At 34.5% G+C, this 13,921-nt stretch overlaps 1 protein-coding gene across 1 annotated transcript in view; it reads right to left on the bottom strand.

Annotated features, from left to right (window-relative positions):
• Positions 1 to 2,065: 2,065 nt before the first annotated feature.
• The window catches only part of LOC131758257 (UDP-glucuronosyltransferase 2C1), a 33,719-nt gene continuing 21,863 nt past the window's right edge, over positions 2,066 to 13,921 (bottom strand). The window contains exons 4-6 of the mRNA XM_067036921.1: positions 10,685 to 10,772; positions 8,900 to 9,119; positions 2,066 to 2,345 (exon numbers count right to left, since the gene is read on the bottom strand). Of these exons, the coding sequence (XP_066893022.1) occupies positions 2,066 to 2,345; positions 8,900 to 9,119; positions 10,685 to 10,772 (588 nt within the window). The remainder of the gene's footprint in view (positions 2,346 to 8,899; positions 9,120 to 10,684; positions 10,773 to 13,921) is intronic.

Genomic DNA, 13,921 nt, shown 5'->3' with positions numbered 1-13,921 from the left:
GCATATTAGAAAGGTTTAACCTCTGCATACCTAAAATCATTACCAGATTGTTAATATAGTTAATATAATAATGCATAGATGATATAAATAGGTAAATATTTGTGTTTAAGAAAAGCTTTGATCTCTATAAATAGAATATATTCATTTATTTGTAGGAGTAGTTCTTTTGAATAAACAGAAATTGCTAACAAGGTATCCAAATCTTGAGTTTAAACTCCTTTATATTAAATCATTTTATAAGAATGAAAAAGTGAAGAGATATCTTGACAATTAAGATTAAACTATGATTTTAAAGATTATTATAGGAAAGGACATTATCTTATTGCCAGAATAAATGATTTAGAAGTATGGTAAGTTATTGTTTTGATTACATGAATTAGATCTTAAAACAAACAGCATTAGTGCTTACATTTTTTAAACTTTATACCTTAAAGTATAACAATTATTTAATTATTTCAAATCTCATAAAATTAAGAAAATACATTTTTCTACTATATTTCTTTATAGTTAATTTGCCATTTAAGAATAAATTTATATTTACATTGTACTTATTTGTGCTACTATTCCTGTTTAAAAAAGCAGATAAATGCCCAAATAATTTTCATTTGTCCTAAGATAATTTTATATTCTAAAATAATTTTATATTTGATAGACTTATGTTTGTTCTATGGTAGTAACTTTCAGTCTATTTTGCTTGGGTTATAAATATCAAAGTCCATAGTAAATTATTACTGAACTTGGTTGATATGTATTATATTGAATAATTTTTTGACCTCATGGGCAAATTATTGGCAAGCATACTGAAGACAGACTTTGGAAATGAAAGAAAGAGCCTTTTTAAAAATGGAGAATTTGGCAGAATTTCAAAATAAAATCATTGTCAGAACTCCCCAACATTGACCCTGTATGGTTAGAGAAGGAGAGGGAATACTCTTTTTTTTTTTGAGACACCTTTCTATTAAAATTCAACATGTTGTCTTCATGTTTACTGCAGATTTCAGGCTGACACTAGTTAATAAGAAGCCTAAGTACTTGTGCTTGGTATAGTGATCACAATACAGTTTATGAGAAGACCAGGGGAAGTTATGGAGTAAAAGAAAAGGAAGAAATGAGAAAACCCACCGAGTTTCTGATTATATGTAGAAATCATCCTCATAGCAGATAGTATTTCAGAGAAATGCATTTTTCCCCCAAAGAATCTGCAGTATAGTCTAAGAAGTTTGCTTATTTCCAAATGTGTTTATTGTAAGTAAAATTAATGTAGGAAAGAATTTTTTTAAAAAAATTAAGTTACTTTAAAAAAGTGGGTATTAAATTCCAATCATTTACTTTTGCTCCATCATACTATTAACCATGCTAACATATGATAATTAGCTAGTTTTCTGAAGCCACGAAGTGTTACAATACAAATGAAGTACTATCATTATTAATATCCAAATGAAAGACAATCTTCAAGTCAAAGACAAAAAATAGTGTTTTGTATTCTAAGAGGGACAAAGTCCAGTGTGTCATATGAAAGGAAAGTGATGGTGTAAAACGTGCTTAATAGCAGAGCAGAAACCCTAACAATCTCCTGACCTTCCTGATTGGAAGGGAAGCTCTGACTAGAGAGTATGCTCTACATTACTTCTTGTCTAGTTCCTTTAGATAATATGCAATAATTCTTACATACTGGACCCAAAATGATGTTAGATATTTAGGAAATATTCAATGTGATCAGTACTGAAAATAGAATTAATCATTATGTTTCTAAGGCCTCAAACAGCATCTCAATTTGTTGAGCTGAAAGCAATGAATGAAGTAAAGCACTAAGTCTTTAATGGTAGCAACTTCCATGTGTTTATTTGTTTATCCTCTCTTTTTAAAGAATAGATTATTTTAAATCTTAATTCTAAATCATGTGGCACATTTTGGGGGTGAGTCTTTGATCTTTGACTTGATAAGCTGAGGTATGGATAAGAACCCAGGAGAGTAGGAGAGGAATCTGTTCAAATCAGTGGCTGGGTTAATTCAGATGGACCTTATCAAGGTTTCCAGCCCAACTGTTAAAAAAACAAAAAAAACACTACTCTTTCTTTTTCTTCTTTGTAGTTTTACCAAACTTCCAGTAACAAAACAGGCAACATTTAGTGACCAGGAATATAAAAGTTGCCACGCATGCTAGAAGGAACCCAATCACATCCAAAGAATTGTACTGGTACCAGGTGAGGTTGTGGATGGCTGGCCGAAGGTGTTTGGCTCCTTTGTGGCGCATGATGAACTCAATCCAGAAGACTGCTCGGTCCAGGGGCTTCATAGGCTGATCGTGGTGAATTCTTGATAACTTCATAGCATTCTCTTTATAGCTAAGGATTGAATAAATATGTAGATATTCACTTGAAAAATTTGTTAAGGACATGAAATACCTAAAATTGTTATATATTATTAAAGGTATGTTACATAATTATTAATACATTATTTCATAAATATATCACTAAGGGCACAGAATGCACATGAAAGTTTGTTTCTTCTTCAGATATTTCTAGATAAGGTGGTCTATCAGCTGGAATTCATTGGATGTTTCATAGTCCTAGTAATGATTGGAGGTAGGGGGGAAAATAATTTCTAATTAGAAGTAGAATTTTAAATGTTCAGAAGTAGGAAGGTAGAATATGTAGGTTAAGAATATAGAATTTGATCTCATTTCCTGAGTGTGGTATTGGGAACATGACAGTGACAGGAAGCAGCATTGAGGGGTAGGTCTATGAGAAAGGAACCCCTTCCCTTTCCCCCCCAGCCTTCCTCAGGCTCTGTCTGGAGTGTTAGTGTTAACAAGAAGCTAGTCTTCAGCAGTAGCAAGAAAGATTTCAGTCTGTGATCTTCATGGCCCTGACATTTCAGCTGAAAACAAAAAGCTTAATGTGACCCTATGGGCGAGAAGTAGGGCCTGAGATTGAGTAGATGCTGGAAACTTTGCTTCAAGCAACAGATGGATACAAGTGCAATGGTGAGAGGGAAAAATGGCAATAACTAGAACACTAACCCTTCTAATTTTAGTCAAGGAACAGAAGACCAGTCCCTGGTTTTGGTTTAAGTTTTTGAATGGCTGACTTAGAAAAAGGATTTCCTTGGGTTTGTTTAGGAGATGAAGAAGGGAGGTTATTCTCCCACACTGAAGTGCAGTCACCATTGATGGAGAATACAGAACATTAAATTATAGAAAATAGTGGAACAGCATGTAGAAAGTTCTGAGGAAGATAATTGTGGCTAAAAAAAAAAAAAAAAATACAAAGTCCTTTTGCTCTTTGGTTAAAAAAAAAACCACAACATACTACAGGCCTTTCTTAATACACAAGAATTTAAGAAGTAAATACCTCCGGATACATCTCAGGAAAACAAGGAAACAACAACAAAAGCTCCAAGACACAGAAACAAAATATTTGTCAGATAAAAAAATAATAAAAATAGGACTTCCCTGGTGGCGCAGTGGTTGAGAGTCCGCCTGCCGATGCAGGGGACGCGGGTTTGTGCCCCGGTCCGGGAGGATCCCATGTGCCGCGGAGCGGCTGGGCCCGTGAGCCATGGCCACTGAGCCTGCGCGTCCGGAGCCTGTGCTCCGCAACGGGAGAGGCCACAACAGTGAGAGGACAGCGTACCGCAAAACAAAACAAAATCGTTCAGGAATAGAAATACTGTAATAAAACGCTAATTACATCAAGTCCATATAAACACCAAACTAATGCTGAACAATGTTGGAAATGTGGTCATGGACAAAATGTGTCTGTTTTAAGCTTTGATAATGTTGTAATGATAATACAGCTAAAAGAAATTAACATGTGATGTTTAAGAGACATGGACTGGAAGTTGAGAATTGACTTCAAGTAAAAGTCATTCTATACTGACCAAAATTAGAAACATTTACAAAATAATTATTCTAATCTCTAATGTCAAAATTTGTTCATAGGTTTATATGAAATTTTTAGTAAGAATTTATTTGATATTAAAGAAATATTTATCCAAAGCCTGGCAATACTTTTAATATTAATGTTTTTCCTCACAGAATATATTTATTTGATTTTTATGAGAAAGAATAACATAGTAAATATAATCATTCATCATTAGGAATTTATTTATTTATCTACGATCACAGCTAATCTTCATGTTGTGCACAGTTCCCCACAATTTATTCACTGAAGTAAGTTTCAACTTACTGAAAGTTTGTAATTTTGTATAACATCTCTTCATTCCTCCAACTCCTAGCTCCTGGTAACCACCACTTTAGTATGTTTCTGTGCATTTCACTTTTTATATACAAATATAAGTGCTATCATACAGTATTTTTCCTTCTCTGACTTATTTCATTTAGCATGATGCCATATTATCACAAATGGAAAGATTTCCTATTTTCTCTTTGCTGAATAATATTCCTTTATATACATATACCACATATTCTTTATCCTTTCATCCACTGACAGAAACTTAGGTTGTTTTCATATTTGGCTATTGTGAACAATGCTGCAATGAACATAGGAGTGAAGATATCTCTTCCATATTCTGTTTTTATTCCCTTTAGATACATACCCAGAAGTAGGATTACTGGATAGTGTAGTAGTTCTATTTTTAATCTTTTGAGGAGCCTCCATACTTCTTTTTACAGTCACTGCACCATTTGTATTCCCACCAAGAGTGCACTAGAGTTCCCCTTTCTTCATATACTCACCAACACTTGTTATAACTTGTCTTTTATTAAAAAATAGATATTTACTGGAGTATAATTGCTTCACAATACTGTGTTAGTTTCTGTTGTACAACAAAGTGAATCAGCCATATGCATACATATATCCCCATATCCCCTCCCTCTTGAACCTCCCTCCCACTCTCCCTATCCCACCTCTCTTGGTCATCGCAAAACACCAAGCTGATCTCCCTGTGCTATGCTGCTGCTTCCTACTAGCTAATTATTTTACATTTCATAGTGTATATATGTCACTGCTACTCTAACTTCACCCCAGCTTCCTCCTCCCACACCATGTTCTCAAGTTCATTCTCTATGTCTACATCTTTATTCCTGCCCTGCCACTAGGTTCATCAGTACCATTTTTTAAAAAATTCCATATATATGTATTAGCATACGGTATTTGTTTTTCTCTTACTGACTTATTTCACTCTGTATGACAGAGTGGTCCATTCACCTCACTACAAATAACTCAATTTTGTTTCTTTTTATGGCTGAGTAATATTCCATTGTATATGTGTACCAAATCTTCTTTATCCATTCATTGTCAATGGGCATTTAGGTTGCTTCCATGTCCTGGCTATTGTAAATAGTGCTGCAATGAACATTGTGGTACATGTCTCTTTTTGAATTATGGTTTTCTAAGGATATATGCCCAGTAGTGGGATTGCTGGGTCGTATGGTAGTTCTATTTGTAGTTTTTAAAGTCACCTCCATACTGTTCTCCATAATGGTTGTATCAACTTACATTCCCACCAACAGTGCAAGAGGGTTCCTTTTTCACCATACCCTTTCCAGCATTTATTATTTGTAGACTTTTTGATGATGGCCATTCTGACTGGTGTGAAGTGGTATCTCATTGTAGTTTTCATTTGCATTTCTCTAATAATTAGCGATGTTGAGCATCTTTTCATGTGCCTCTTGGCCATCTGTATGTCTTCTTTGGTGAAATGTCTATTTAGGTCTTCCGCCCATTTATTAATTGGATTTTTTTTTTTTTTTGATATTGAGCTCCATGAGCTGTTTGCACATTTTGGAGATTAATCCTTTGTCCATTGCTTCATTTGCAAATATTTTCTCCCATTCTGAGGGTTGTCTTTATGATCATACACCATGATCAAGTGGGACTTATCCCAGGGATGCAAGGATTCTTTAGTATATGCAAATCAATCAATGTGATACACCATATTAACAAATTAAGGAATAAAAACCATATGATCATCTCCATAGATACAGAAAAAGCTTTTGTTCAATACCCATTTATGATAAATACTCTCCAGAAAATGGGCATAGAGGGAACCTACTCAACATAATAAAGGCCATATATGACAAACCCACAGCAAACATCACATCAATGGTGAAAAACTGAAAGCATTTCCTCTAAGATCAGGAACAAGACAAGGATGTCCACTCTCACCACTCTTATTCCGCATAGTTTTGGAGGTCCTAGCCACAGAAATCAGAGAAGAAAAAGACATAAGAGAAACACAAATTGGAAAAGAAGAAGTAAAACTGTCACTATTTGCAGATGACATGATACTATATATAGAAAAGCCTATAGATGCCACCAGAAAAGTACTAGAAACTAATCAATGAATTTGGTAAGGTTGCAGCATACAAAATTAATGCACAGAAACCTCTGGCATTCCTATACTCTAACAACGAAAATCAGAAAGAGAAATTAAGGAAACAATCCCATTTACCATTGCAACAAAAAGAATAAAATACCTAAGAATAAACCTACCTAAGGAGGTGAAAGACTTGTACTCAGAAAACTATAAAGCTCTGATGAAAGAAATCAAAGAGGACATAAACAGATGGAGAAATATACCATGTTCTTGGATTGGAAGAATCAGTATTGTGAAAATGACTATACTACCCAAAGTAATCTACAGATTCAATGCAATCCTTATCAAACTAATGGCATTCTTCACAGAATTAGAACAAAAATTTAAAAAATTTGTATGGAAACACAAAAGACCCTGAATAGCCAAAGCAATTTTTAGAAAGAAAAGCGGACCTGGAGGAATCATGCTCCCTGACTTCAGACTATACTACAAAGCTACAGTAATCAAGACAGTATGGTACTAGCACAAAAACAGAAATATAGATCAATGGTACAGGATAAAAAGCCCAGAGATAGACCCGCACACATATGGTCACCTAATTTATGACAAAGGAGGCAAGAAGATACAATGGAGAAAAGACAGTCTCTTCAATAAGTGGTTCTGGGAAAACTGGACAGCTACATGTAAAAGAATGAAATTAGAACACTACCTGATACCATACACAAAAATAAACTTCAAATGGATTAAAGACAAGACACTCAAATGTAAGACCAGACATTATAAAACTCTTAGAGGAAATTGTAGGAACTCCTTGACATAAACCGCAGCAAGATCTTTTTTGACCCACCTCCTAGAGTAACGAAAATAAAAACAAAAATAAACAAATGAGACCTAATGAAACTTAAAAGCTTTTGCACAGCAAAGGAAACAATAAACAAGATGAAAAGACAATATACCTTGTCTTTTGATAGTGGCCATTCTAACAGGTGTGAGGTGATACCTTATTAAGGTTTGGATTTGCATTTCCTGATACTTAGTGACATCAAACTGCTTTTCATATACGTGTTAGCCATTTGTGTGTCTTCTTTGGACAAATATCTATTCAGTAACTCTGCTTTATAAGAGTTCTTTATATGTTTTGTATATTAACCTTTTATCAGATATGTACTTTACAAGTATTTTCTTCCATTTTGCAGGTTGCTTTTCATTTTGTGGATCATTTATTTTGCTGTGCAGAAGCTTTTAAGTTTGATGTAGTCTCACTTGTTGATTTTTGCATTTGTTCCTTGTGTTGTTGGTGTCATACCTAAAATATTGTTGGCAAAACCCTTGTCAAGGAATTTTTCCCCTTTGTTTTCTTCTGGGAGTTGCATGGTTTCAGGTTATGTTTTAGTATTTAATCCATTTCTAGTCAATGATTCTAAGTGATGGAACATAGGGGTCCAAATTTCATTCTCCTGCATATGATTATCAATTTACCCCAGTACCATTTAATGAAGAGACAACCAGTTTCCTATTGATTATTCTTGGCTCTTTTTTCAAATATTATTCAACTTTGTATGTGAAGGTTTGTTTCAGTGCTCTCAATCTTGTCAATTGGTCTATGTGTCTATTTTTATGCCAATACCATACTTTTAAATTTACTATAGCTTTGCAGTATAGTTTGAAGTAGGAAGTGGGATGCCTTCAGCTTCATTCTTCTTTCTCAGGACTTCTTTGGCTATTTGAGATATTTTGTGGCTTCATACAAATTTAGGATTGGTTTTTCTATTTCTGTGCCCCAAAAGGCTTTAGAAGCTGTTCACTCAGTTCACTCTTCCTTTCCTGGTGAGGAACTCTTTCTAGCTGGGAAGTTCTCTGTTGGTGCTGAGCAATGCTGGCCTGGGGATGGTATGATGCAGGCATAAATAAGCTGTCTTCACTGTTCTTGTGTGATTATTCTCAGAGTTTTTTTGTTCCACGTTGTTGCTAAAATGTCTTAAGTGAAATTTAGAGCTCTCCCAGAGATGTTTTTGTTCATGGATAGTGTCTAATTGTTGATCTTTGTCAGGGGACAGGGAGGCTGGGGTCTTCTATATCTCCATTTGGAGCTCTCAATTTTACTTCATTGACTTTCTCTTGAAATATTTTTAATTAAAAAGTAGCATGATCCCATTTTTATAAGATTATTTTTCTTTTCTATTTATAAATTAGCACAAGGAAATAGCTGAGATAATATTTCTACTGGTAATTGGTTATAGCTACATGAGGAGAGTTAAGTGGGTTTTCATTTTTATTTCCTTATGTTTTTGTCATATTGCCTAAATTCTTTAAAATGGTAATACCTGCAATTTTAAAGAAATAAACAATAAATACTATTAATAAAAATAATATTTAGTAATAGCTTAGTTTATTTAAATAAATTTAGTATTTCTTTGAGATTGTAAGTTGTTGCCCAGTAGTCTATTGCCCAGGTGAATCTAAATGCCTTCATAAAATTTGAAAGGTATAAGCCAATCATATTTAATGTTAGCCAGTCCCTGGTGATTATGTAAAAGTAAACAATTTAGCAGAATAAAACAATTTACTCCTTTTAAAATACTGATGCTTCTCAGAAAAGAATATATTCTATACTCACGAAGGGTTGTTAATAACTGCTTTCAAAGCGTTAAGCAGATCGGAACTTGTCATTCTTTGCAAGTCTACTTCAATAGCTGCCCCTTTGGCTTTCATACGAGCAATATTATCATGCTGATCACCAAACAGGGGAATTCCCACCATAGGGACACCATGGTAAATAGCTTCATAGATCCCATTGGTTCCACAATGAGTAATAAAAGCTCTGGTTTTGGGATGACCTAAAAAGAAAAAAATATATATCATTATTCTATATTGTAAGAGTTTCAGAAACAGAAAATCCTGACACTTGTATAAATAATTAATTCATTTATGGAGCATCTTCTATATAATTCTGTGCCATGAGGTCATATGTAAATTCCTATAAACTCTAAAGAAAGCAGCAATTTATTATTCCATGCTAAGCAGCAACTAGTGATTCCAGCAATTAAGTGATCCCATAAGCCTCTGAAAGGTTTGCACAGAGTTAAATTATGAAGGATATTTGCCTTTGGACACGTTTTTGGGGTGAGAATACTTTAGTAAACAGGACTGAGGGATTTAAGAAAAAATGCTTCTGTGGATGGGGAAGGGGGGTAATATGTGCAGGGTTTCAATGTGAAAATGGCTAGAAAGATAGGTGAGGGCAAGGTCATGAGGTTTCTGTTTAGGAAAATGGGAATTTGCCCTTTATTTTGAGTAATATGGAACCATTTATAACATTATAGTTGGTGAAATGGTTTATCAGATTTTTTTCAAATAGCTATAGTGAGGAAAAGAGAAGAGAGGTGGGAGAAAATGGATACAGAAAGTCAGGAGGATGCTGTAATATTGTATACAAAAGTTAATGAGAGGGCTTCCCTGGTGGCGCAGTGGTTGGGAGTCCGCCTGCCGATGCAGGGGACACGGGTTCGTGCCCCGGACCGGGAAGATCCCACATGCCGCAGAGCGGCTGGGCCCGTGAGCCATGGCCGCTGAGCCTGCGCGTCCGGAGCCTGTGCTCCGCAACGGGAGAGGCCACAACAGTGAGAGGCCCGTGTACCAAAAAGGAAAAAAAAAAAAAAAAATTAATGAGAGGCTGATCTAAAGGTACTTCCCTTGACTCTGATTCTGAGGAGTGACAGATTGTATCATAAATGTGAGAATTATAAATTCCATATTTATGTTAGAACTTAACAAAGATTCTATCCTTGACCAAAGTCTAGTCAAACTCCTCTGAACTCTTTTCTCAACTAGGCCCTGATCTGGGGGTTTGTTTATCTCTGCATTGCCCAATTTTAGCAAGCATCCTACTAAGTCAGTTTAGCTAGACTCTTTCAGCCTGATATCTGATCACCCTATGTAGCTGTTGCCTCATACTTCACCATCCCCCGTGATGTTTGCCTTCAGCAAGGATCTGATTCAGTCAGTTTTGCCAGGGTACCCCCTTGCCCCTGAGGTTTCCTTAGTAATCTTCCATCCAGTGACACCCCCCACTCTGAACTTTGTCTACAAATTTCCCACTTTTCCTTTTTGCACTCAGAGTTGAGCCCAATCTCTCTGACTTACTGTAGAAGTCCACTGCAGTAGTAGCTATACTTATCATGATGGTTTTGAATAATGTGTGCCTTACAGTCTTTAACAAGTGCCATTTATAATTTTTTTCTTTAACAAGCTCCACAAGAAATGTGAAGAAGACATCAAGGGTTTTTTGTTGTTGTTTATTCCTTATTTTGAATAGAAATTTGTTGGATTTATTTGTTATTGAGTAATCATTCAGATTATCCCTCATTCACTTCCATTTAATTTTGCTTCTCTTTGGTCTTACCAAGAAGATCATTCTGTGGAATCCACTCATATAGTCGGGTATTGGCTCCTAAAGTTTCTGGTTTCTTTCCTGTGTATCTCCATAGGACCTGTTAAGATAAATGCCTTTACTCTAGAAAATTTTTAGAAGCACATCCTATCAGAAGGAAGCAACTGACTTAGAATTAATCTGGTTCGGTGCCTCCAGGTCATACACAAGCAAACTGAGGCCTGAAGTGATTAAGTAATGAATGTTTTTAAATCATTGATGTTATAACCATGTTTACAAATGCTTGCAATAATCCTAATCGATAGGCTATCATCATCAGGTTAATTCTCACTTAGGAGATGAAGAAAAAAGATAACCTGTACCTGAAACAATTACATAGTGGTGTTACTAAGCCATTCTGGTAAAGGGGACTTTTGAAACAGTTTTCAGAGGCAAAGGGGAGAGATGTTATTTACCTCACTAAGAAACTGTTAGTGCTTTGACCTTTGTTTTATATATATATGTATGTGTGTGTGTGTATATATATATATATGTATATACACACAGTAATATAGAATCAAGCATTGCCTTTTTTAATTATAGTAAAATATACATAATGATATTTATCATTTTAAAGTATTGTAAGTATAGAATTTGGTGGCATTAAATACATCTATAATGTTTGTAACCATAAGCACTATCTATATCCCAGATATTTTCATCTTCCCTAACATAGACTCTGTACCGTTCAGCAATAACTCCCTATTTCCTCCACTCCCTAGCCCCTGGTAAATTACATTCTACTTCCTGTCTCTTTGAATTTGACTACTCTAGACATCTGATATAAGTGGAATCATACAGTATTTGCCCTTTTCCCACTTAGCATTATCTCACTTAGCATTGTCTTCAAGGTCATGCATGTTGTACCATGCCAGAATTTCCTTTCTTTTTAAGGCTAAATAATATTCTGTTCTGTGTGTATATCACATTTTCTTTATCCACTCATTTACTATTGTGAATAATGTTGCTGTGAACATTGGTGTGCAAGTATTTGTTTGAGCCCCTGATTCCAATTCTTTTGGTTCTATAACCAGGATTAGAATTATTGGGTTATATGATAGCTCCGTGTTTAATTTTCTGAGGAACCACAAAAATGTTTTCCAGAGAAGATGCATGATTTTGCTCTCCTACTAGCAATGCAGGAGGTCTCATTTCTCCATTAACACTTGTATTTTCTTTTTTTAAAAAAATAATAGCTGTCCTATTGAAGTGGTATCTCTTTGTTCTTTGATTTGCATTTCCCTAATGATTAACGATGATGAGCATCTTTTCATATACTTTTTGACCACTTGTATATCTTCTTTGGAGAAATGTCTATTCAAGTACTTTCCCCTTTTTCAGTTGGGATTTGTTCCTGTTGTTGAGTTGTAGGAGTTCTTTATGTATTGTGCATGTTAATTGCTTGTCAGCGATAGGATTTGCAAAGATTTTCTCCCAACCTGTACATTGTATTTTACTTTCTTGATATTATCTTTTGATGCACAGAAGTTCTGCATTTGATGTAGTCCAATCTGATGTAGTCCAATTTATTTATTTATTTTTAAACTTTTTTTTGCTTGTGCTTTGGTGTTATATCTATGAAATCCTGACATAATCCAATGTGATAAAGTTTTCCCTGAGAATTTTCTTGGTAAAGTGTTACAGTTTTACTTCTAAAGTTTGCCTCTGATCCATTTTCAGTTAATTTTTGCATATGGTGTAGGGTAAGGATCCAACTTCAGTCTTTTGCATGTGGATATCAAGATTTTATCAGCATTATTTTTTGAGAAGAGACTGTCCTTTCCCCAATTGAACGGTCTTGCACTCTTGTTGAAAATCAATTGACCATATATGTGAGGATTAATTTCTGCATTTTCTTTTGTTCCATTGGGTATATGCCTGTCCTTCCTCCAGTACAACAGTGTTAATTTACTGTAGGTTTTATAGCATATTTCTAATTTCAATGTTTGAAAATGTGACTCCTTTAACTTTGTTGTTTTTCAAGATTTTTTTTGTCTGATTGTAGTTCTTATAGTTCCATGTGAGGTTGAGGATTGGATTACTCATTTCTATAAAAAAGGCTGTTAGAGTTTTGATAGGCATTGCATTAATCTGTAGATTGCTTTGGATAGTGTTGACTTCTTAACCATGTTAAGCGTTCCAATCTATGAACATGGGATGACTTTCCAAGTATTTGGGTATTCTTTAATTTCTTGCAGCAATAATGTTTTGTGGTCTTCAGCAGCAAATATTTTACTTCCTTGATTAGGTTCATTCTTAAGTATTTGATTTGTTGTTCTTGTAAATGGAATTTAAAGAATTTCATGTTCAGAGTGTTCATTGATGTTTATATAAACAAAATTGAGTTTTGTGTGTTAATCTTGTATTCTGCACTTTTGTTAAGTTTGGTAATTAGTTCTAGTAGCTTTTTATGAATTCTTGAGATTTTCTATGCATAAGATCATGTCATCTGCAAATACACATTGTTTTACCTCTCTCTTTCCAATTTGGATACCTTTCATTTCTTTTTCCTGTATAATCCCCATGCGAAAACTTCTAGTATAAGGTTATATAACAGCAGTGAAACAATACATCCTTGTATTGCTCCTGATCTTAGTTTCCACCAATGAGTATGATATTAGCTGTGGGCTTTTCAGAAATACCCTGTATCATATTGAGGGCTTTTCCCTCTATTCCTAGTTTCTTGAGAGTTTTTATCAGGAGAGAATGTTGGATTTTCTCAACTTCCTTTTCTGTGTAAGTTGAAATGATCATTTGATAGTGTTTTTTTTTTCCCCTTCATTATAATCATGTAATATTAATTACTTTGCATAAATAGCATAAATACTATTTTACTATGGTGAATACTCTTTTCAACATTCTAGTGGATCTGATCTGCAAATATTTTCTTGAGTATTTTAATATCTATATTTAGAAATGATCATGGTCCGTAATTTTATTCTTGTGTGATGTCTTTATCTGGCTTTTGTATCAGGGAACATCTGGCCTCATAGAGTAATTCATTGTATCCTTGTTTCCACATTTTTTGAATATTTGAAAAGGATTACCTTAATTATTCAATTCCTTCCACATTTGGTAGATTTTACCATTGATGTTATCTGACACTGATTTTTCCTTTTTGGCAGGTCTTTGATTACTAATTCAGTCTCTTAATTTGATATAGGTCTGTTGAAGTAATCTGTTTCTTTTTTAGTCAGTGTAAGCAGAGTT

This window comes from Kogia breviceps, chromosome 6 (assembly GCF_026419965.1).
Source record: "Kogia breviceps isolate mKogBre1 chromosome 6, mKogBre1 haplotype 1, whole genome shotgun sequence".
NCBI classification, from domain to species: Eukaryota; Metazoa; Chordata; class Mammalia; order Artiodactyla; family Physeteridae; genus Kogia; species Kogia breviceps.
Note: the sequence above shows the minus strand (reverse complement) of the source record. Positions and strands in the feature narration are given on the sequence as shown.